The 21,067-nt window shown below is 38.6% G+C and overlaps 1 protein-coding gene across 1 annotated transcript in view; it reads left to right on the top strand.

The window, feature by feature from the left end:
- PTPRC (protein tyrosine phosphatase receptor type C) overlaps nucleotides 1–21,067 on the top strand; it is a 55,991-nt gene that overhangs the window by 20,518 nt on the left and 14,406 nt on the right. Inside the window, exons 2-9 of the mRNA XM_058030192.1 lie at nucleotides 11,901–11,933; nucleotides 14,755–14,787; nucleotides 15,022–15,249; nucleotides 15,788–15,925; nucleotides 16,748–16,891; nucleotides 17,526–17,660; nucleotides 18,185–18,343; nucleotides 20,394–20,590. Coding sequence (XP_057886175.1) covers nucleotides 11,901–11,933; nucleotides 14,755–14,787; nucleotides 15,022–15,249; nucleotides 15,788–15,925; nucleotides 16,748–16,891; nucleotides 17,526–17,660; nucleotides 18,185–18,343; nucleotides 20,394–20,590 — 1,067 coding nt within the window. The remainder of the gene's footprint in view (nucleotides 1–11,900; nucleotides 11,934–14,754; nucleotides 14,788–15,021; nucleotides 15,250–15,787; nucleotides 15,926–16,747; nucleotides 16,892–17,525; nucleotides 17,661–18,184; nucleotides 18,344–20,393; nucleotides 20,591–21,067) is intronic.

The raw sequence follows: 21,067 nt of genomic DNA on the forward strand, positions 1-21,067 counted from the left end.
CAGAGCATCTTGACCATGGAATTTCTTGACCATCATCCTTGACCATGGAATATCCTACAGAAGGATCTTATGTGGCAAAATGGAAATAAAGAAGCTAGAGTTTTGCTTTTTTGTAGATTTTTCAAAGCTTATGCTCATTAGGGTATTCTTGATAATCCTGACTAAAATGCTACAATCTCCTTTTTTTCTTGGTTGCCTGCTAATGTTGGGCACCATTAAAAATGGTCTTTCATATTTTTAATATTAATTAAACTAGCTTGAAAGTTTCTGTTTCAGCATCAAGTATAATGAAAACTGAAAAATTTGGTAAAGAATTTGAGTGAGGATGCTGTAGGTTGTGCAGGGCTTTGCTCATAGTTGTTTATCCAAGTACTCCTAACAGTTTACACACTGGTGCAGAGCAGCCCATGGAATTCCAGGTGATCCCACACTTGAGGTGGTCTCTGTGCACCAAATGGAGGTACAGAGAAGGCTCATGTGCTTTCCTGAGCCAACAGAGCTGAGTGCTGAATTAAGCACTGCCAGTGCCTACTTCCTGCTTCTATGTGCTGCTGGGGGGTTATTAAGAGATCTGTTACATGCCAGACTCTATAGAAGTCTTGATTCACATTATCTTTCTTCAGACTATGATCTTTTTTCAAGTTGTACTTAATTCCTACTGAAGTAAATGACAAGTAACAAATTTCTGTGCTTCCTTGAACACCTACCAGAAGGTTTTGTCTTTTTTAGTGTAGTTATTATCAGTTTGTGGGGCATACATATGAAATGTAAAATAATAGGTGCTGAATAATATCTTCAAGTGCCTTAGTCTACACAACTGAAAAAAACTTATATATTTCCATATTAAAAATTAAAGAGCAGTAAATGTTACCAGTTCATGTGGCCATACATTCACCACTATTTCAACCAAATGCTGTAAAAGTATAGACTTAGAAAAGCCTTACCCACATTTGCACATACTTGTGTCTTTCTGCTTCAGCTTTTTCATCTGTCATCACAGCAGACTGTACACACACTAATTCCAAATTGCTCCATCTGGGGATGTGTGTGTACAAACTGATGCTTGTGTCACAAATCCAATTGGGTTTCTGACCTCCCACCTCCAAGTGGGATTTGTTATTGTCAGATATGTAATGCTGCCATATACACATTTCTTATTATTAGACATAAGAAATGTTTACAGGTCTGTGGTATTTTCCAGCTTGTGAATAGCTGTGCCTATATAAAGAGTGTAAAATTATTTGGAGCATGAAATTGGACGTTCTCTTAACTTTGGCCTGAGGGCTTTCTGTGGGCCCCTATAAATTGAAAGGTCCATACAATTCTTTTCCTAAATAAATTCCTGTCTAGCATCCTTATTCTTTGATTTTTCTTTTATTTCCCAGACCATTAATTTAAGACCTTTAAAATAAAAAATTATAATAAAAAAGGAAACTTGAAATCCTAATGAAAATTGCCTTCCACAGGCAAAAGATGGAAGCACAGACTATTTTTGTTCTTTTTGCCTTGAATTATTTAAAGAGATACTGAAATCAGTCTTGTTCAAATCTTGAGGAACACGAACTTTAGATTTTTGCTGGATTATGGGACACCACAATCCCTGTGAGCAGAGTGGAGTCCTTCCGTTCTGTGCCTTTATTTCTATTTCCTGAAACACTCAGCATACAGTCTTTTAGAAAAGGATGATCAGCACAGGATTTAAAGAAAAATTAGATGAACTGTTTTCACCTCTCTTTGCTTGTGATTATCAGGTGGTTCGTTAAACTTGGATCTCACGTCTCCTGTTTGTTACAATGAAAATAGCAAATGGAGAAAGAGGAAAAAAAAAGACACATTTAAAATGCAGTGAAAGGCCCAGTGCTGGGTACCAAAATTACTGATCTGGTTCCAAAAGAAAAATAAAGAAGGAGAGGGACCAAGAAATCACTTTCACTTAATGTTTTTATTGAATTCCAGAGGAGTTGTGTGGACTGTGCTCTCTTCTGAAATCTGTTCATCATTGCTTTTGATGTGACATGAAGTAAGGGCCCCTTCTTGACCTGCTCAGCTGCTCAGCTTCCCTGAAGGGACAGAACCCAGGTTTTGCAATCCAGATTTTGAGATAGTGAGGAGCTTTTGTAAGTGTGTGCAGGGCATTCTGGGGAGCTCAAGTTCAAGGAGTTTCTCTCTTTGCAGCCTGTTCCTGTTTATGCAATCAGACGGATGTGGGCATATTTTTTTATGTCACTTTCAGATCCCTTGTCTGCGAACTTCATAATTTTAAATTATTTTCTAATTGCAATATGCCATTATCTCCACTTTGCATGAGATGTTAGAGAGACATAGACATGGAGGGTACATAGAGCCACTCATTCAGTTAAGTGAGTAGAAAGTGGAATTCCTGGGTAGGACTTGGTCACAGTTCCAATTTGTTTCACTAGCTGAAGACAAGATGGATTTCAGGCCACACATCAAATATAGGACATTTTGATTAATTTAAATAGTGTAATTTCTGCTTTTCACAGAATCCCAGAATTAACTAGGTTGGATAAGACTTTTGAGATCATTGAGTCTAATCTATGACATAACACCACCTTGTCAGCTGGACCATGGAATTAAGTACCATATCCAGCCTTTTCTTAAACACCTCCAGGGAAATAATAAAAAAATGAATGATAAATTTTAACAGGCAGTGTTCTGGAAGATAATGATATGCATCACTGAATGTATTACTTTCAAAATGATTTTTGCATGAATAATGCTGGTAGAATCTGACCCTTACATGATGATTCCTATCAACATTTTCTGTGTATAGATTACTGTGTTTTAAATTGCACCCTAACAAGAATGCAGTTGATTTAGCTGTTGGTCAGTGAATCCTGGCTGTCAGACTATTTTATGGGAAATAAAAATGTTTTTCAGTAGCATATTTGATGAAGGATATTCAATTCTGATAAATTTTGGCCTGAATGTCTGGAGGAAAAAGAAAAAGTGAAGATAGTAGCCAAGTAAAATCAGTGTCCCTTGAAACAAAGAGAGTTTGCTGGCTGCAGCTGGCAGCCCCGGGAGGGCGAGGAAGCTGCCCAGCAGGCAGAGTTGGTATGGGAACGGTTCTCCACTGAGCTGCATGATTTTTTTCCTCTGTACTCTCTATCCTTTCAAGAAACAGAAGCTAGTTGTCTATCAGCCAGTGCTGGTTAGGATCTTCTCTTCATGCTGGAAGAAATCTGGGTCATAGGCGATGACTGAGACTAGCAGGATAGTTTAGAGCATTGCTGCTTGAAGATGTGAGGCTGGGACTTCACCTCATGGAGCACAGGGACTGCTGAGGGTCCTGTTAAGCTTGGAGCAAGAAGTCACAGAAATACAAATGACAGATCATTGGAAAAGGAAATTTTTGTGCCACATCTTTATTCTGATTTGTGAATCTTTCAAAGGCTGAGGCTTTGCAGGCAGAGTAACTAAGCACAATAAAACCCTCCAGTGACCAGAGGTACTGAGCAATGGCTCATGCATTCTCTACTGTGGAATGCAGCAACTAGTTTTCTTTAGGCCTGAACTGCACAATCATCAGATAATTCAATTAAAATGTAGTGTTTAATTCTGTGAGTAGATAAAGGCAGATTCTCCCTCAGATCTTCACTCTGACTCCAATGTGCCTATTTGAACCACGAGACCTGTTCTCATCCAAGACAGCAGCTGAATCCCCCAGCCCCAGCATTTGACTCTGTGATAGGGTTGTTTCAGAAGCACCAAACATCGCTGTATCACTCAGAGCAGCACTCCTTTGAGCCAGTTGCCATCTCCTAGAAGTATCAGAAATGTTTTCACAGGACTGTCTGAAAAGTGTGATTTTTGCAGCAGTACTGAATTACCTTGGTGAAAGGAAAAGCTCTGGGAACGGTGTAACTGCAGCTGTACATTCACCTGTGTCACTAGGCCAGAGGAGCTCTGCGACTGCAGCCTTGGGGGCTCTGGATTCTCTCTGTCCCCAGCTGCCTCTGCTGAGGGGCATGACACTCAGGTGCTGTCAGTGCTGCTACACCTTTGCAGCAGTTATTCAGTATTGCTCTCTGGTGAGCTGTTGCTCTTCATTTGTCACACTCTGGTCCTGCTGGCTTGAGTCTGTGTGCCACCACTGCTTACCTTGCCCTCAGCCCTTGGCCAAGGTGAAACCATGGAGCTCCTGTGGTACATTTATATATCTTTTATCAGTAAAAAATCTGCAGTGCAACAAAGATTTTTTGCAAAGGTTTGGTAGGGTGTTTAACATAGCAGTGGATCAGAGACAAATATTATTATGAAAGGGAATAACTCACAGGCAGATGTCAGTTCTTGAAAAAAATGTTCTTTTTAAAAAGCTGAATCTTTTTGAAAATCACTGATTAGAGTCCTCACTGGCATAATGCTCCCAGTAAGTACAGAGCTGTTGATCCAAGGATTTCATGCTAATAGAACTCTGAGAAACAGAAGGTATTTCTGATTTCAACAGGCTTTATGTTATCAGTGGCTAAAATGCTGATTTTAGAATCCCAGACTCACAGAAAGACTTAGGTAAAACTAGACCTTCAACATCATTTACTTACAGCCTCCCCTACTCTACAAATGGTACTAAACTGTTTATGGTTTGAATTTGAGCTAATGAAAGACAGTTTAGAGAAAGTTGATTTTGTTTTTTTGGGCAAAAGACCCATTTTCTATTGCTGGCAAAATTACATAAAAGTTATAATCTATCAGGAAGATGTACAAAACCAGATAATGCTTTAATCTTGAAGAAACTCAAAGATATCTGTCTCTGAGAAGCAGAGAAGTGAGTCAGATATTCAAATAAGCCATGGTCCAATGAAGGGATTGAAATTAAGTTTGCCCCTGCCTCACACTCTTCACCAAGTCAGTCAGTCAGGCTGCTCAGCTGTAGCCTTTTTTTTCTGATCAAAACTCTTGAGAACTGAGCTGTCTTCTGCTGTTCTCCACAGCTTCCTGTGACCAATAGAGTCAGCAATTGCAAAAATCGTGGGAGTACAACTTGAGAGGATGATAAAATAGGTGTAAGTTCTTTCCTCCTCCTGCTTGCCATAAACAATATACATCCAGCAAATCCAGAACCATTCTGTCAGTGCCATTAAGCAGAGCAATATGGAGCAAGTGTTTCTGTTCAAGGTAGATGGGGGAAAGGAAGATCAAGGAAGGATCCAGCAGGGCTGGAAAAGTCATGACTGAAGTTAGAGGCACTGGCCCTGGGGAGCAGAGAAGTTTAGCATGAGAACAACATGAATCTGGCTCAAGACTTTCTGTGCACAAATACTGAAAATATATAAAGGGTAAAGCAAATATGAACACAGATTTTTTTGCATGTTGCACAAAATTGACAAACAAATATCACAGCCAGTCTTTCATTCCTCATGCAAAGGTGTTTCTTAATGACTGTGGAGAGTACCCAGCATTTCACAGCTGAAGGAACTGTTACATCAGGGTTTGATATTCTCCTTTCTTGCAGACAATTCACATGGTGACAAGGACTCCCTGCAAAGCAGTTTGGACTTCATCCCAAAGATTGCCACCCCTCACTGTATCATATTAATGAACCTGTGCAACTGAAAGTAATTACAAATGCAAATGTGATGAAAAGGAGTTTAATAGGGACGTTTCATGACTGCACTAGAGAAGTGGTTTAGCACTAAGATAAGTCTGATTGCTTGGGCATGTGGGTGCTATGGTAACTCCGTTTGCATTTGGAAGCACTTAAGCTCAAAACCACAGTATGCTGCACCCTCTTCCTTTTGAGCAGGGTTCTGTAGAAGAAAGGCAGAAGTAAACAGCATGAGAGAAACCACAGGGCAGCAAAGGCGTCGTTAGCTGTAGCTGTGTGAGTGGGTTACTGCAAAGCTGTCCTGTGAAGGCTGAAAATGTCATTTAAAGTCTGGTGCAAGTGATAGAAAACCCCTCCTTCTGACTGCTAAACACACAATAGTCCTGGGTATTTATTTTAGGTTTGCAGGAACTGTGTTGGCAAAAAGAATTTGATTTGCTGCTTTTGGTTTTTGTTCTACTTCAGGTTTATGGTTTTGAGAAATTCTACATATCATTGGTAACAAGTATTACTTCCATTAAATTAATGTTTCTTCAGGGAAATTTCTCTTTTGCTCTGTGTTTTTATTTTCCTTTGGAAAAAATATACTTCTATGTTTCTTTTGCATAATCAGAACCAGAAAAATACTTTTTTTTAAAATGGTCAGAAATATTCAACATGTATTGTAACATTGTGTTCCTCCTTGTATCAGTCAGTTGTGAATTTTTAATTCCCTCCCTTTCTTCTGGTTGTTCCCTTTGTAATTGATTGTTGGCTAATTTGAATTTTTTGCCTTCTCCATAGCTGTAAATGCTGATTAATGCTCACAGTTGACTCTGAACTTGAGAAGGATAGGGGTAACTACAGTCTTGGAAGGTGGACAGCAAGGAGAGGGATTTAGAACAAGCATTAATTTCAGAGGTCAATTTTCACAGATTGCCTAACACCACATCCTATCACTGGCTGTAGTTAGAGCAGCTCTCACTCCTGAGCTGGGCTCTGCAGGCAGACCACGCCTTCCCACTGCAAGTCAGCCCTCAGCACTGGCAGGTGCTTGGGAACAAAAAGGCCTTTGACTCTCAGATAATGCCTTAACCAAAGGTTACAGGGGCAGGAGAGAGTGCCAGGATCAGGCTCTTGGGAGTGATGCACTGTGTGAAGGAGTTGCTCTGGGAGGCAATTAGTAATGAACTTGTGCAAAAAGAAATATTTTGAGAAATCAGATGGAAACTATTTTAGTTATCATTTTGACAAGTCAGAATGGACATTAAACCCAGATATCAAAAGCAAAAAATTGGCATTTCTTAATTAGAACACTTTAGAATTTCTGTTAAATGAAAATTTACAGTTTCAACATTTTAGCCCTAATTTCTGGTGAAAATAAATGTTGTCAATATTGCCTGTGGAAAAGAAATTGTAATGTTTATTTAGTTCTAACTTCTATGATTGCTATAGGGCTATGAAGACTTTTACCAATTAGACAATGAATAAGTTAGAAGTGAAGTGATCACTTCATCTTCAATTTAACACAAGAATATATTTTTATTTTACGACCCTCAGAAATGTCTCTGTCACCTGAGAAAATTCTATACTGTAAATCAAATGATTAGTTATTTTTTGACTCAGAGCATGAAAAATTTCACATATTTTTAATATGAAGTCTATATAGCATTCTTTTACTCGATTTTCAAAAAGCAGCAGTTCATCCAGAAACTGGGAATATTATCAGTTTTTTCTTCCCCAGAATTAGAGATAAAGAATAAAGTGTAATTCTGTAGTCTCTGGTTATGAAAGCATTTCAGCACATGTGATCCCACCTATAAAATTTGAGGGCTCCTCTGTGGTATAGAATTACTCAGATGTTTAAGTGTTTGTTAGTTTATTCTTAGGTCTGCCCAGATTTGGTTATAAAGTAGCAATGGATCCCAGTTTTGTGTTTTCAGCAAAAATAGCAGTAGCATCTCTGGCCTGATGCTCACTTACTTTAAGGTCTCGTTAGCTGGTTCTGGCAGCACAAGGGAGCTTTAAAGCAGGTGTGAATTACATCCTATCCCACTTGAAGTTTAAAAATAAATCAAAGGGCGGCTGGCAGCATTTTGTAAGGCTCCTTGCCTTACTCACCCTTCACCTCCCACCAGGAACTGTTCTTTTTTTTGCAATTTAGAGTTGGCTGGCAGGGGAGCTGCAATGTCTGTGCTGTTTGCTAGGAGACCCCCTCAAAGAGCTTTACTCCATCTGAACAAGTAGACCACATCCTGTTGCTTTCTGTGCAGATGTGAAGAGCCCTGACCCTGCTGAAGCAGTGCCGTTCAGCTGTGAAAAGAGGGAAGGCAGAATCTGGACTTACATTGGTTGCTTGGTGTAAAATGCTGCCTGGTGGGGGTTGCTAGGGTCTGTCCAATGTACTAAAGGCTGGAGAGATCCTGGGAAAAGGGCAGCAGCTCTGCAGAATCAGTAAGCATTTTTCCTGGCTGCAAAACGCGGCTGCCAACTGTTTTACAGACACGAGGCTGAGAGGAAGGATTACTTCCTCTGCCCCCTCCCAGCTCTGGCAAAGACATGAGGAGTGCAGCTGGATGTGAAGAGCCAGCTGGTGTGGCACCAGGCTAGATAAAACACCAAACACACTATTAGAAGAGCATCCTCCTTCCCACATTGCTCTGTGCTGTGTGTGTGGAGGAATGCAGTCCTGCAGCAATCCTGTGCTCAGAGCAGACAGCCTGAGCTGCTGCCATGCAGGTGTAGCCTCCTGGCCAGTCCAGCAGCAAATACAAAGCCAGGTCCATTTTACTCACTGCAAATTAAGCAGTGGAATAGAATTAAAAGATGTGTTCCATGTCATCAGCTAATGGATTTCTGCGCCTATAAACATGATAGCATTTTTAGGCTCTTAATGCTGATTCAACAGGATCTCCATCTTATCAGCTGGAGTTTGTGTTATTAATAGCACATGCACACAGGAAACATGTGCTGGTTCTTCCTACTGCTCAAGAAGATCACACCCTGGACTTCCTTGAAACATATTTTTATTTTTTAGCATATTGTAGGTCCTAGTTGTCTTCTGTTGAGTTGCTTGGTCCTGCCAAGTGAAAACATTTTTCTAAGACAGCAAAAAGCTGTCTCCTTATACAACTGGATTTCTTATACAGGTGCAACCACAGCACTGCAGTGAGTGCAGAGTCAGTACTGCAGAGTGATGCAGCAGCTCCTGTACCTCCACATGTGACCCAGAGAGCCTCCTGTCCTAGGGGTTTGAGAGATTGGCTTTTTTTTTTTGGTGGCCTGGATTCTTTCATGATTTTTCCATTTGCTCTTCTTTTTGAACATCAAAAGTACTTAATAACACAGTATTCCCATGTTTCACTCACAGGGCCAGTACCTGTTTGGGCTTTCAGGAGAAAGGGTGATGAACTCATTTGTTATAGGTGTATTTTGTTGTCATCTCAAACCTTTCTTTGAAGCAGCAGCTGCATTCTGTCCATTGACTGGTAGGAAGGAGAATGACAGTGATTAGCCAGGCTCCTAGCTGCCTGAGGGATGAGCTGCTGGTTATACCTTTTTCCAGGGCATGTGATTAAGACCAACTGGTGGCCAAATCAAGAGAAGGGAGAGGGAAGCTTAAAAACTTACTATAGTAGTAGGAACTTTTTCTATGCTCTAATTCTTCCATATGGGTTATCTGATGTTATCCTTGTTATCCTACACATATCATCTTAAGAATGTCTTATGGTTGGATGCAGTTTAAGCTCTGAGAAAAATTTTGGGGTAGTTCCCATTTAAACTCAGACCAACTTGCTTAGTTTGGCAATCATCAAGCTTTTGTACTGCACAGCATGTGTTTGGGGGATTGGACATCCTCATTACATTTTAAAGATATTTTTGGATTTCAGCTTTCAAGTTTCTAGAGTTATGTTTTAGAATATAAACATGAGCAGACAGTTTTGTCTTGGTTAGTCTGAGGTTAGCTCAGACATTGTTAGTGCTGGGACATGTTTTTGAAAATTAAGAGTAGCAATATACCTATTAATCTCAGAGTAACAGTCTGGAGTGTTGAGATTCTTCTTGATTTTCCTTCATTTTACCCAGTACCTCTCAAAAAGGTTTCATGGGGAAATGCTTTTGCTTTTCTTTTTGAGAGGATTTTTTAGTGTTCTGGTGCCACCTATTGAATTCTTTTCAACTGCATCTTCTTCCATTGCTATAATAAAGCATATCAGGGAAGGGAATCACAGGAGAGCAGGAGACCCTTGAAATGCTTACAAGGGCATAAAATTGCCATGAAGTTCTGTTAAAGTGATAGTTCTTGGTTATAGGCAGGATAAAAGGGCAATCTCAGACTATTATTTCCCATATTGTTTTAAGCTACTGCTCTGAGCAAGGCAGTGGGACCAGGTGATCCTGTGAGGTCTCTCGTAACCTGGAGTTCTATGACTATGTGTAATGTTTAGCTTCTCTCTATGGGAGTGAGCAATAAACCTGACACTCCATTTAAGCTGTTAGCATTATTCTAACTTTACAAGGGGAAGAATGGGGAAAATTATTTTCACAGGAATCTTGAGGAAGTAAATGAGGCAACACAACCCTGACAAGCTTATGATCCCTCTTATCTTATATTATCTCACTTTACTTGGAAGAGGCAATCTTGATTTGTATCATTTTGTTTCTATTATGTTTGCATCAGAGATCAGTAAATAGCTTGAAAAGTATTTCTGAATGTTTCACTAATCTGGGCAGAGTTTAATTTAGAGTTTAATTTTTCTGCAACTTCTTTTATTCTGTTCAAGGAAAAGTTTTTAAGTGAAAGTTAATCTGTGACAATGCTCATGGAAAGTTAATATTTGGCTTTAGGTATATTTGATGTGCTAAACCAAAGTAAGATCTGGAAAAGGAGGGGGGAATAATTGATGACTAACTGCCAGCTTTCAAACACTGAATTGAAAACCATGAAAATACATTGAAAATTTATTGTTTATGGAAAATACAGATGGATATGAATGTTAGCTTTTACAGGGTTCCTTGGCATTTTAATGCATATAGTTAGAAATCATGCAGTTGTTGTAAAGAAATGTTGCAGGCAGGAGGTTTCAGATGCTGAAGGTACATTGAAAGTTCAAAGATCACTTTTCAGTCTGCTATATTTTAGAGCTTACATTCTTACAATTAAGAGCAATGTTATTTTAAAAGTTTCATAAATGTTATTTTAAAAGTTTCATAGGATTTTATGCAAACCTCATAGACCCATATGCTCATCTCATGGACCAGATTTTAGGCAACACTCTTCCCTACTTCTGTAAAGACATAAATGCTGCATTACTGTTTTCAGCCGAACTTCATTTGACTTCTGTTGATGCTTTTTCTGTAAGGTATCAGGCTACTGGCTTTTTCCAAATTGTCAGCTGTAGTAAGAGATCTTGCACAACAACAAATTCAGTTGCTGACTAGAAAAGCATTTGCAAGACTAGCTTTTGTGTACATTCATATTCATATCATGGCTTAGACACACTTCATGACAGTTCTGAGCACCAAGAAATTCTCACTCCCTGCAGGTGACATTGCCATCACTGGTTGAGTGTTTTTAATGTCTGTTGCCAGCCTTCTGAACTGTCCATGAGAGGTGGAGAACCCATGGTGGCCACTGAGCAGCCAACACTGCTGCTGTCTGTCGGGACAGTAAGGAGAAAATCTCTGGAGTCCCAGCGTATCTGCTTATGTTGATCTTCTGTGCCAGAGATGAGGGACATGATTTTGATGCTGATACATGAACAGGATACTTATGTATCCCTCACAAGTATGACAGTTTCTCACATAAACCTGGCTTTTTGCTTTAAAGGTTAAAGGAGTTTATTTTCAAAAGAGTAAAGATGCAGCAGTTGTGAAGTGTCATGAAGTGAAGCTGAAGTAACAGAGAAATGATAAACAGGGAAGTTCTACCTGAAAAAATATGTGACACAAGAAAAAGATAAATAAATTCCAAGAAACAAACATAGTAGGAAAGATCTGGTAGAAAAAGAGGAAAAGAGGAGGAAGGAAGAGCCAAACAGTGGCTGGAAGTTTTTTGGACGGGGCCCTGAGCAGCCTGATCTGCTGTGTGGCATCCCAGCTCATGGCAGGAGTGTTTCAGCTAGGTGATCTTTAAGATTCTCTCTAACCCAGACCATTCTGTGATTCTGTGACTGTATACTTGGTATTTTGGTCGTCTGGTTGTTGCTATATCCACTAAATGTAACTTAAGAATGTGTAATTTCTCAGGGAAAGCTTAGCTGATATTTGGGAGGAAGGAATGTGTCTTTATATATTTTGGCAAATTCCTTGAAAGTTTAAGTTACACTTTCTCTCTTTTTCTCTTTTTCAGGGGAGGAGACAGCAACGACCACGCCTGGTACTGGTAAGAAACAATTTACATGGCAGAATTGCATTGATTTTTTTTTTTCTTCCTTGGCAATTTCTTCTTTCATTTTCTCACACACAATTACCTCACAGAGTGTTTAACGCCTTTTCATTCACCCAACAAAATGAAATATGCTGTCTTAATAGGCAGGAATATCAGACAAGTCTGGTTTTGAGTAATGTATTTAGGTATATTTTAAAATATAGCATGAAAGGCACAATCATAACAAAAACAGAATACACTCACTGGTTGTTCTTCTGACACCTGTTGAATCCCCTGCACTTTGAATGTTTGATGTTTCTTTGTTTCGTTAAATTTTCCCAGTGTGTCAGTATGGGAGTGCTGCAGCCCTGCACCCTGGTGGTGTGGGCAGCTCTGTCCCTCTGTCCCGCGCGGCCGGGCACACCGGCTGGAGCGTGTCCGAGCCCGCTGTCCCTCTCACCGCAGGTGCCAGCCTCGCACACAGCACGCACCTCTCCCCGCACGGCACGGCCCCGAGCAGCCCGGCTCGCAGCAGCGCCCCCGCTGCCCCCACCGCACGCACTCCCTCTGCCTTCGGGGATGCTACTGCAGGTTTGCTCTCTCCCCGTGCAGCCACGCGCTGCTCTCAGAACTCTAGGGGGAAACGAGGTCGTTCAGCACCAGGGTAGCCTTTTCCAGCTCTTTTTCATCAAATGGAAAAGGTGTCTGTGCTTTGGCATGGCGGCAGTGCCAGGGTAATGTGCAGGACCTGGTATCGGAGGGCCGAGTCTTGCAGTCGCCATGTTAGCATCAAAATGCCAGCTGCTGCCAACAAGGCTGCCCCCAAAGCCAGAGCAGTAGGAATGAGCCTAAAAGAGAAAGAATATACAGACTGGTCAGTGGTTTATAAAAAGGGAAATAAGTAATGAAGTATAGTAAGAAATACAGTGAGAGAGCAAGGTACGTGACCCAGCAAAGGAGCACGACCTAGAGTTGCTGTTTGTGAAACAGCACAAGCACTGTTTGTAATTGTGTTTTATTGTAAGACTATAGAAAAATGTTCTAATTTTCCCCAGTTCACAGATTGTAGTACTGTTTTTATTTTGACTTCATCTGGAATTATGGCTAAGTGTTGACCAAAAAAGAGTCATTGTACATACAGAATTCATTTGTAAGTGGTGTAGTCCTAAAAATTTGCTTTCTATTTAAATACTCTTTTTAAAAAAATTAATATATCAACATCACTTTTCTTTCAGCAGTTTTCTCTAAATTACAGAAATCCCCCAAGAAACAAAACAAAAACAGAGAAGTGCTGTAGTGTAAGACATTTCTGATGACAAAACCATATGGAAGAATGAATTTCACTTTTTAATGCTGATATGTTGTTTATTTTCTTACAGATGATTACAATTCAACATCCTTGCACAGCACCACCTCATCAGTCAACATGCCAGCAAGCACTGGGATGAGCCCCACTCCCAGCTTCACTTACACAATAGGTGACAAACTTGCACACAGTTACCACAGTTCTGATACATCAGGCACAGAAAATGGATTTGAATGAGGCTATTACTTTGGAGTGTTTTTAACCTAAGCATACAAATTAGACATACAACCGCATTAAACTTAAGGATGTTTTTAGGAACCTTACTAACTGTTTATGAGAATATTAAAGATACCGGATTTGTTACTTGTCAAGCAAGTGCAAAATAGAAATTATTTCCACACAGTGGCATATAATAGGAGGGTAAATTTGTCAGTTACTGTGTCAGTGCTTCTCTTTTTATTCACAGAAATTTGTCCAAGCAGCAAAAAAGTGTGAATACATCTGAGATCTGTGTGCCTTTCTGTCTTCCAATGTCTTCCCTTTGGTTTCACACAGCAGTAATACCTTCTTGGGATCTAGTAGTTCAGTCACTTACAGTGATTTTAGTTGCCATTGGGCAGTAAGGAATAGTCAGGTCAGCAAAATATATGTATGTGATTGTGCAAAGAGCCTCCAGGAGCTGGACACTTTCCATTTTGAACTGTCCTTCGAGTAGCTGTAGGCTGCTGTCTGCTCTTTGACAAATTGAACTTAGCTTTTACTTGTGGCTGTTCTACCCCTTACAGTCTTGGTGACTCTCCAGCGGTCCCTCTGTTTGCCCTCTCCTTAAGGCCACCATCCAGCTGGTGACTCCCAGCCTGGAGGCAGGAAATCTAGGGCCTACCTTCTATGAAAAAATTAGATTTTGGTGTGGCTTAGTGACACCTTTACCTTGGGATATATTAAGTAACTGTTTCCAGGATGAAGTCCTTTGCTCAAGATTCTCTACAGAAAATAGCAGAAAAATTTCTTTTGGATATCCTGGTGTAAAAGTAGTCACTAAACAACCTGCACTGTTGTATGAATCTCTTTCCAAAGGTAGGATGGCAGTGCAAAAAGCAGATAAATTTTGTTTCTTTAGTGACATTTTATACTACTCAGTTACCCATTCCACAGCATAGATATCCTGGAAAACTGCTGTAGTTTATCATACTGCTATGAGAGCATGTGATTTTGGAATATTCTTGTGTAATTTTGTACTCGGAAATGTTGCTAATAACCTGTTTGATTTCTAGTTCATTGATGTCATTGGAAAATTGTGAAAGACACATGATCCCTAAAAATAACTAGTTAAAGACTTATGTATAACTTATGTATAGCTGATGTTTTCTTCCCTATTTCAAATGTGAGAGAAGTGCTAAACACATTTACTTGTATTGAATATATTGAAAAAAGAGTTTGGGGCAGTACTGGTCACCCTTTTCCAATGCTTTGTGGAAAAAATACCCAATCTGTTAAAACAGACCTTCATATTGTTTTCTTTTTTTATAGAATCTACCACAGTGAAGCCTGAAGCAACTTGTGGTAAGAACCATACCCCTTATTCTCCTTCAGTGTTGAAATGTGACCAAATAGTAAACTCAGATACAGAAAATTGGCAAAGCTGATAAAGCAGCAAAAAATAAAACTGATCAATTAGCATGTATAACTGGTAATTAGTTATTTTATAAAATGTCTTCCAGTTCTGGAAGAAGTAAGATTAAAGTTATTTAACAATTCTGGTATTTCCAACTCCATTTACAGTAGCTTTTGTTTTAGACATTATTGAAGACATAAAAGACTCTAAGAACCACTCTAACATGGGTGAAGTTTTCCTGAAAATTGGCACAAAAGACACAGAATACATTATTCAGGGGGATGATGGAGAAAAAACTGTGAGTTTCAGCGACCATTCAGTAGAGCTTCCGAATTGCCGGAATTACACTGTCAAAGTTAAAAATGGCACGTGTTCAGATGGTACTTCTACTTCTTTTCTTGTTCCAAAAGGTAGGTGTACAAGGCTTTTAGTAGTTTATTTTCTTATTTTTTTTAAAAATTCATTTTTACATGCAGTAATTCAGCTTCCCTATATTTCTTTGTGTATTCTTGTTGCTTTTCAGAGAATCAGACAGAAATTTTTCATATTTTGTCCATGGTTTGCAAGCTATTCTGAAGTTGTATATTAAAACTTCGCAGTATTTTCTCAAAGAACAATGAAAGCAAACAATAGTTTTTTCATTCTAAAGAAAAAAGGGAACTTAACTTCATTGGTAAACAACAGCAAGACCAGCCAACACTTCAAAGCTGGTGTTTATGCTGAATGTTTGCACTAAAACATTAATTTATTATTTGAATACCTGTGTGTCTTTATCTCATGAAGGCTTTTTAAAATTTTGCTTTCCATTTCTTATTGAATTCTTTGTATATCATTCTATGCTGATTGTACCTTCATATTGCAGAACTAGTCAAAAAACATAAATGAACTGTTATTTAAAGACTCAATATAGCCAATGTCACAATGATGTATAATATTCTTCCATTGCAGTCACCAGTGAATTTCTTAAAGTCGAGGACTCAACCAGCACATCTGCCACATTATGCTGGAGTAGCTCACTTGCCTGTGCTACGGTGACTGTCACCTGCAACGGGATATCACTTCAATTTCTTCCAATACGTTCTGAATGTGGGTTATTTATTTATTTCTCTTTAAAAGCATTGTTGATGTTGTCTTTTGGTGAAAGACTGGCAGATTTAAATTAATTGTGCCAGTCTGAGGAAAGGGTAGCTCAGAATTCCTGGGATTGCCAGTTGGAGGACTATCATCCCCACAAGTGCAGATCTGGGAAAGTTCAAACCCAGAGACCTCTTTTGCTGAGTTCAGCAGTTTCAAACGTTGCATGAATTCTGGAGATTTTGAGGTCCTGTTTGATTTTCTGAAAGGGTGCTGAGCAGTTTGGAAATGCCGCAGTCTGTGCTCGTGCTGTGAGCTGATCCCCTGCAGGCTGCCTTGGCCAGTGGCTGTGCAGGCTCCTGGATGGTGTGAGGCCAGGCTCTCTGCTCTTGGAGTCAGCCAGCCTGAGGACATGCTGGCTCAGAGGCACCTCGTGTGATAGGGCAGATATGGATGCTGAATGGCCTCATGAATGTCCCAGAAACATGGGTGATGAATGTCTGGGGCTGGAGATTTCCTGCTTCAGGGAGCTGAAGATCTAGGAAGCCATTCCAGGGTTCTGCCAGACTCCCCATGACATTTCTGATTTCTGTAGGAAAGCTGTTTCCTTGGAAAGTCAATTTTTGACTTTTACTGATGAGAAGTAAAGGTCTTTGCAAACAAAGTTAGTATGTAAGAACCTAAAATCTAGTCATTGGATCAGGTTGTCCATTTTTCTGTTTGGAATATCATGATAGTTTATGACAAATTATATCAAATAAATACGATAGGGAATGGTGCCGCATACTTTAGGAGCTGTGAAAAATATTTATAAAGCTCTTCTTTTGTCTACAGATTCAAATTCTAGAGGTAAAAATCAAACTTGTGAAGTGCTGAAAAATTTATTGCCAAACCGTCTGTATGACTGCGTTGGATTCATAGATTTTGAGGAAAAAAATGTTGCCAACCAAAGCTTCAACATACGTACAGACTATGGTGGTAAGTGTAATGCTTACTTCTGGTTTACATTCCACATATTTCTGGGAACTCCTACTATGAAACCCATTCTCTGGGTTTCCTGGGGTTAAAGATACGCTTTGAGCAGCATTCTCTGCCACACTCAGCTTCTCCTTCAGCTCCTCCTTCCTGGTCTCTTGCCCTAGTTGTTGTTCTTTCATTGCAGACCCTCTCAGTCTTCCAGCCTGAGCATTTCTTTCCTTCTATCAGAGACTGTGATTATTTTTTGTTGTTGTTTTGGAGACTGAAAACATGGTCAAGTATATGGAATTTTGAATGAAGATGCACATACAAAAAAAGTGCAGACCTAGTCTGAGACAAGTCTTAAATTCTTGATTTGAAGACATAGGACAATTTTAGTAAAATGTGATGTTGCTGTATTCACCTTGTCCTGAATTAATTAAATGTATGAAATTACTGTAATATGATGCTTTTACATATACTCAGTTTATACTTATGTATAGCTTCTTGAAATAGAGTACAAAAAAAATTACATATTGTTGGTATCTTGCTTTAGTGTCAGATGAAATTTCATCTAATTAATCAAAATAGGTCAAAAGAGGAATACTTTTATTTTCATTCATTGCAAATTATTGTTATCTTTCTTTTACAACAGTCCCAGAAGCACCACAAAACCTTCAAGTAGTACATAAAAATATGTCAGGTGTAGCAGTCAATTGGACAGCACCTGAGAACACTTCCAACGGTCCCATAGATGGCTACTTCGTGCGTTTCTGGGGGGAAGGCATAAGTAAGTAATTAAACAATTTATTGCATGTACATAATTACAGAGCACCAGGCAAAATGCACTGGTCAAGTCCTATTGGACTCTCTTTACACTGCAATTTATTCTAGACAAATGTTAGAATTTCCTTCATTTAAGGTTGTTCCAGTTGAATTTTCAGTTGAGATTATTCAGTTTACCATGTCAGGACATGACCCTGTTACCCTTCAGTTGGCACAAATGCATAAACAAATTTAGATGGTTATAGCCAGGGGATTGTCTTCTGCTAAATGGCCACTCCTTCCAGATATGCTGGTCTAGGCCATCTTACATTTCAAGGAATCTTTATATGTAAATACTCTCTATGTATTTATGTATTTCCTCTTCTTCCTGAGCCTTCACTTAGCATTGGTAAGCAAAGCAAAGCAACCAGAATAAGGTAATTAAATTAGAAGTACACATGACAGTGGTTTCAGGTAGCTCTGATAAAGTGTAAGAGTTCCTGTGCTCCTAACACAGATTTAATTAATTTCATTAATTTCATTTTTCAGATTCTGATCCCAGAGAAATCAACACAACTCACGATTCTTTCTATGAATTTAAACCTTATACCAGAGCTTCTGTATCTGTGACTGCATATACAATCAACAAACGCAATTACAAACTTGAAGGTAGAAGCAAAAGCCTTGAATTTACAACAGATGCAGGAGGTAAATCTGCTTGCTCTTATGACCTAGGCTGATACTAACACAAAGAATTTGTACTTTCCTAGTGTCGTTCATTGTATTTCATACATAGTATTACTATTAGCCAAGAAACTGATTAAAATTAAAATAATGGTACTGACATTCATGTAATTAGTGTCCCTTTAAAAATTACTTAGTTGATCTATTTTTTAATTATGCCCTTTTTATGATTATTTTTCTTTTATATATATAATTTTTAAAAGAATATTTCATTATTTGAAAGTCTTGTGAAGTCTTTAGGAAGCATTATATCCCAATATAAATAAAAAAATTGAATTAAACAAAAAGATAATAAAAAAGTTTAATTTTTTTCTTTGTGACATGAAGACTTCTGTTGTGTAGTTACTTTTGTAGTTTGTTTGAAGTAGACCCAGGCTACACCAACACTGTCCATCTGTAATGGATATCAGTTAGTTTGGATGTACCTGTACACAGCTTCCAGCATTAGGTTAAGGATGAAAAAATGTGTGTCATCCCTTCTGCTGACAGAAAGGTCTATGCATCTTTTTGGGACTATCCTTTCAAATGTATAGTTTGAAGTATACAGGGATCAGAATTGTCACCTGAAGCCCCACAAAAAAAAAAAAAAAGGTGATAAATTAATTTACTGATAAATATAAACAGGTTGATCTGAGACTTCACTGTAATACAAATTTAAATATGGCTTTAATTTTTAGGCAGCCCTAATATGGGCATGACTGTGGTTCTTTTCTCTGCAAAAATCTAGTTTGAGCATATTATCTTTTGAACCCCCCACTTTCTACTTTCCACTCATTTTAATAACTCATGTGAAGATTAAAGTCTTCAAATAAGTTTATGGATGTGCCAACAACCTCATTTCCCTTATTTTTTGTGAAAATAATGAGTTGCATCATGAATTAATGGTATTGATTAGACCTTCTCAACTGTCACAACAGTTAATAACAAGTCAGGCAGGATGTGGAAGAGTTTTATGGTTTCTTGAACTGAAGAATATAACAGTGGAACACAAGTCCTTGGAAACAGGAAAATCCCTACATTTTATAAAAGATGTTTTCATCTTCAACAAACATTGCCTCCAGAAATGTTAACTTTCTCCTTGTCACATCTCTCTCAGCAGCATGTGGAATAGGAATCTAACAGATCTGCTCTGTGGATAAAAATGATCAGCTATGATGTAACCTCACATTCAGACAAGTCAAATATCCTGCCACTCCTCACCTGGGATATTTGATCTGCTTTTAGAGCCTTATAGGTCTTTGCTCTTCACATGAAGAAAAAATCAGCTGCAGTTTTTTGGTTTTATTTTTTCTCAATATGCTGTTTTGCAAGTTGACATGATTTTTTAGAAAATTTCCATGGTGGTGTTCTACTGAAATGTGGCTACTGAGATATGGCTTCTGAAATGTGGCTGCCTTACAAAGGCTGCCTCATTTACTTTCTGAAAGGTTTTACCAGCTCATAGTGAAAGGTCCCTTGGCTGTGCCCCTCAGTCTGAAGCCTGCAACATTTGCAGCAACAGAAGAAACTAGAGTTTGAAACCACAGATTAGACTTAACAGATTCTGTATCATTAACAAGTTCTTGTGGCTTTAAGCCAGACTTAAGTGTAAGGACACTGTTCTAAATATTAGAATATACTAGTGACTTCTGGGAGAAATTTCATTTAAAATAGTTTTGAAACAAATGTTCACATGGAGAGCTCTTTTTTTCTCCTGTCTTGTCTGTTGCCCCATGTTCCTCAAATGAGAAAGTGATGTCAGATGTAAGAGAGAGTTGCCATCTCACTATTTTTGCAGTCTGTCAGTAGAGCATTTCATTTCCACGTCACATCTGTTTCAGCTTAGATAAGCTCATGATTAAGTCAAAGTTGATTATTTATCTTGTTACTTATTAAATTGGGACTGAAATTTTTAAGGAAGAAAATATATGAAGTTATTGAGAGAAGACAGGAAACAGACATGAGCACATACAGCTTGAAATGTTGAGCTTGAAATGATGAGAATAGAGCAAGTAACCCTTTTTTTTGTCTACAGTACCAGAAAAAGTGAAGCACGTTAAAACAATATTGACAGCTGATAATGCTGTCCAGATTACATGCAAAAACCAAAGTGTGTTTGGACCACATGTAAAATTTATATTGTTTTGGGAGAATGAAGAAAAACCTGATAATGAAAGCAAATGTGAATTTAAAAAAGAAAATCTCCTTTACCTCAAAAACTATACATTTAAGGTAAGTTAGCTTATTGCATTAAAATATATAAAATATTGCTGCATTTTCACTGTTTAAGTATATTATGCTTGATTTTAGGGGAAAAAGGCAAATTTGGTGGCAGACAAGAAAATTTTTAATCTATAGGCCTCAGGTATAAAAAAGTAATAATTATTTTGGAACTAAAATGCATCTGTGCCTAACCTATCAAGCAATCTCTGGTGTGCTATTCCACATAGGTTCTAACAGCAAGAAAAATTCAAGCAGAATATACTGTACTTGGCTCATATGATTTAAACAGTTTCTTGAGTATGACAGATATTTTAGATTTTAAAACATATTCCATTTAAAGAATGAAGATGTTTGGTTCTTCAGGGCCTAATTAGTGTAAAGCAGTTCAGATCCTTTTGCATGCCATTACATCAGCCTCTAACAAGCCAGTCCTTGTGTCCATACAAAATATAGCATCCTCTGTTTATGCCTTCACTTTCCTGCAAT

Source organism: Melospiza georgiana, chromosome 9, assembly GCF_028018845.1.
Source record: "Melospiza georgiana isolate bMelGeo1 chromosome 9, bMelGeo1.pri, whole genome shotgun sequence".
In the NCBI taxonomy this organism is placed as follows: domain Eukaryota; kingdom Metazoa; phylum Chordata; class Aves; order Passeriformes; family Passerellidae; genus Melospiza; species Melospiza georgiana.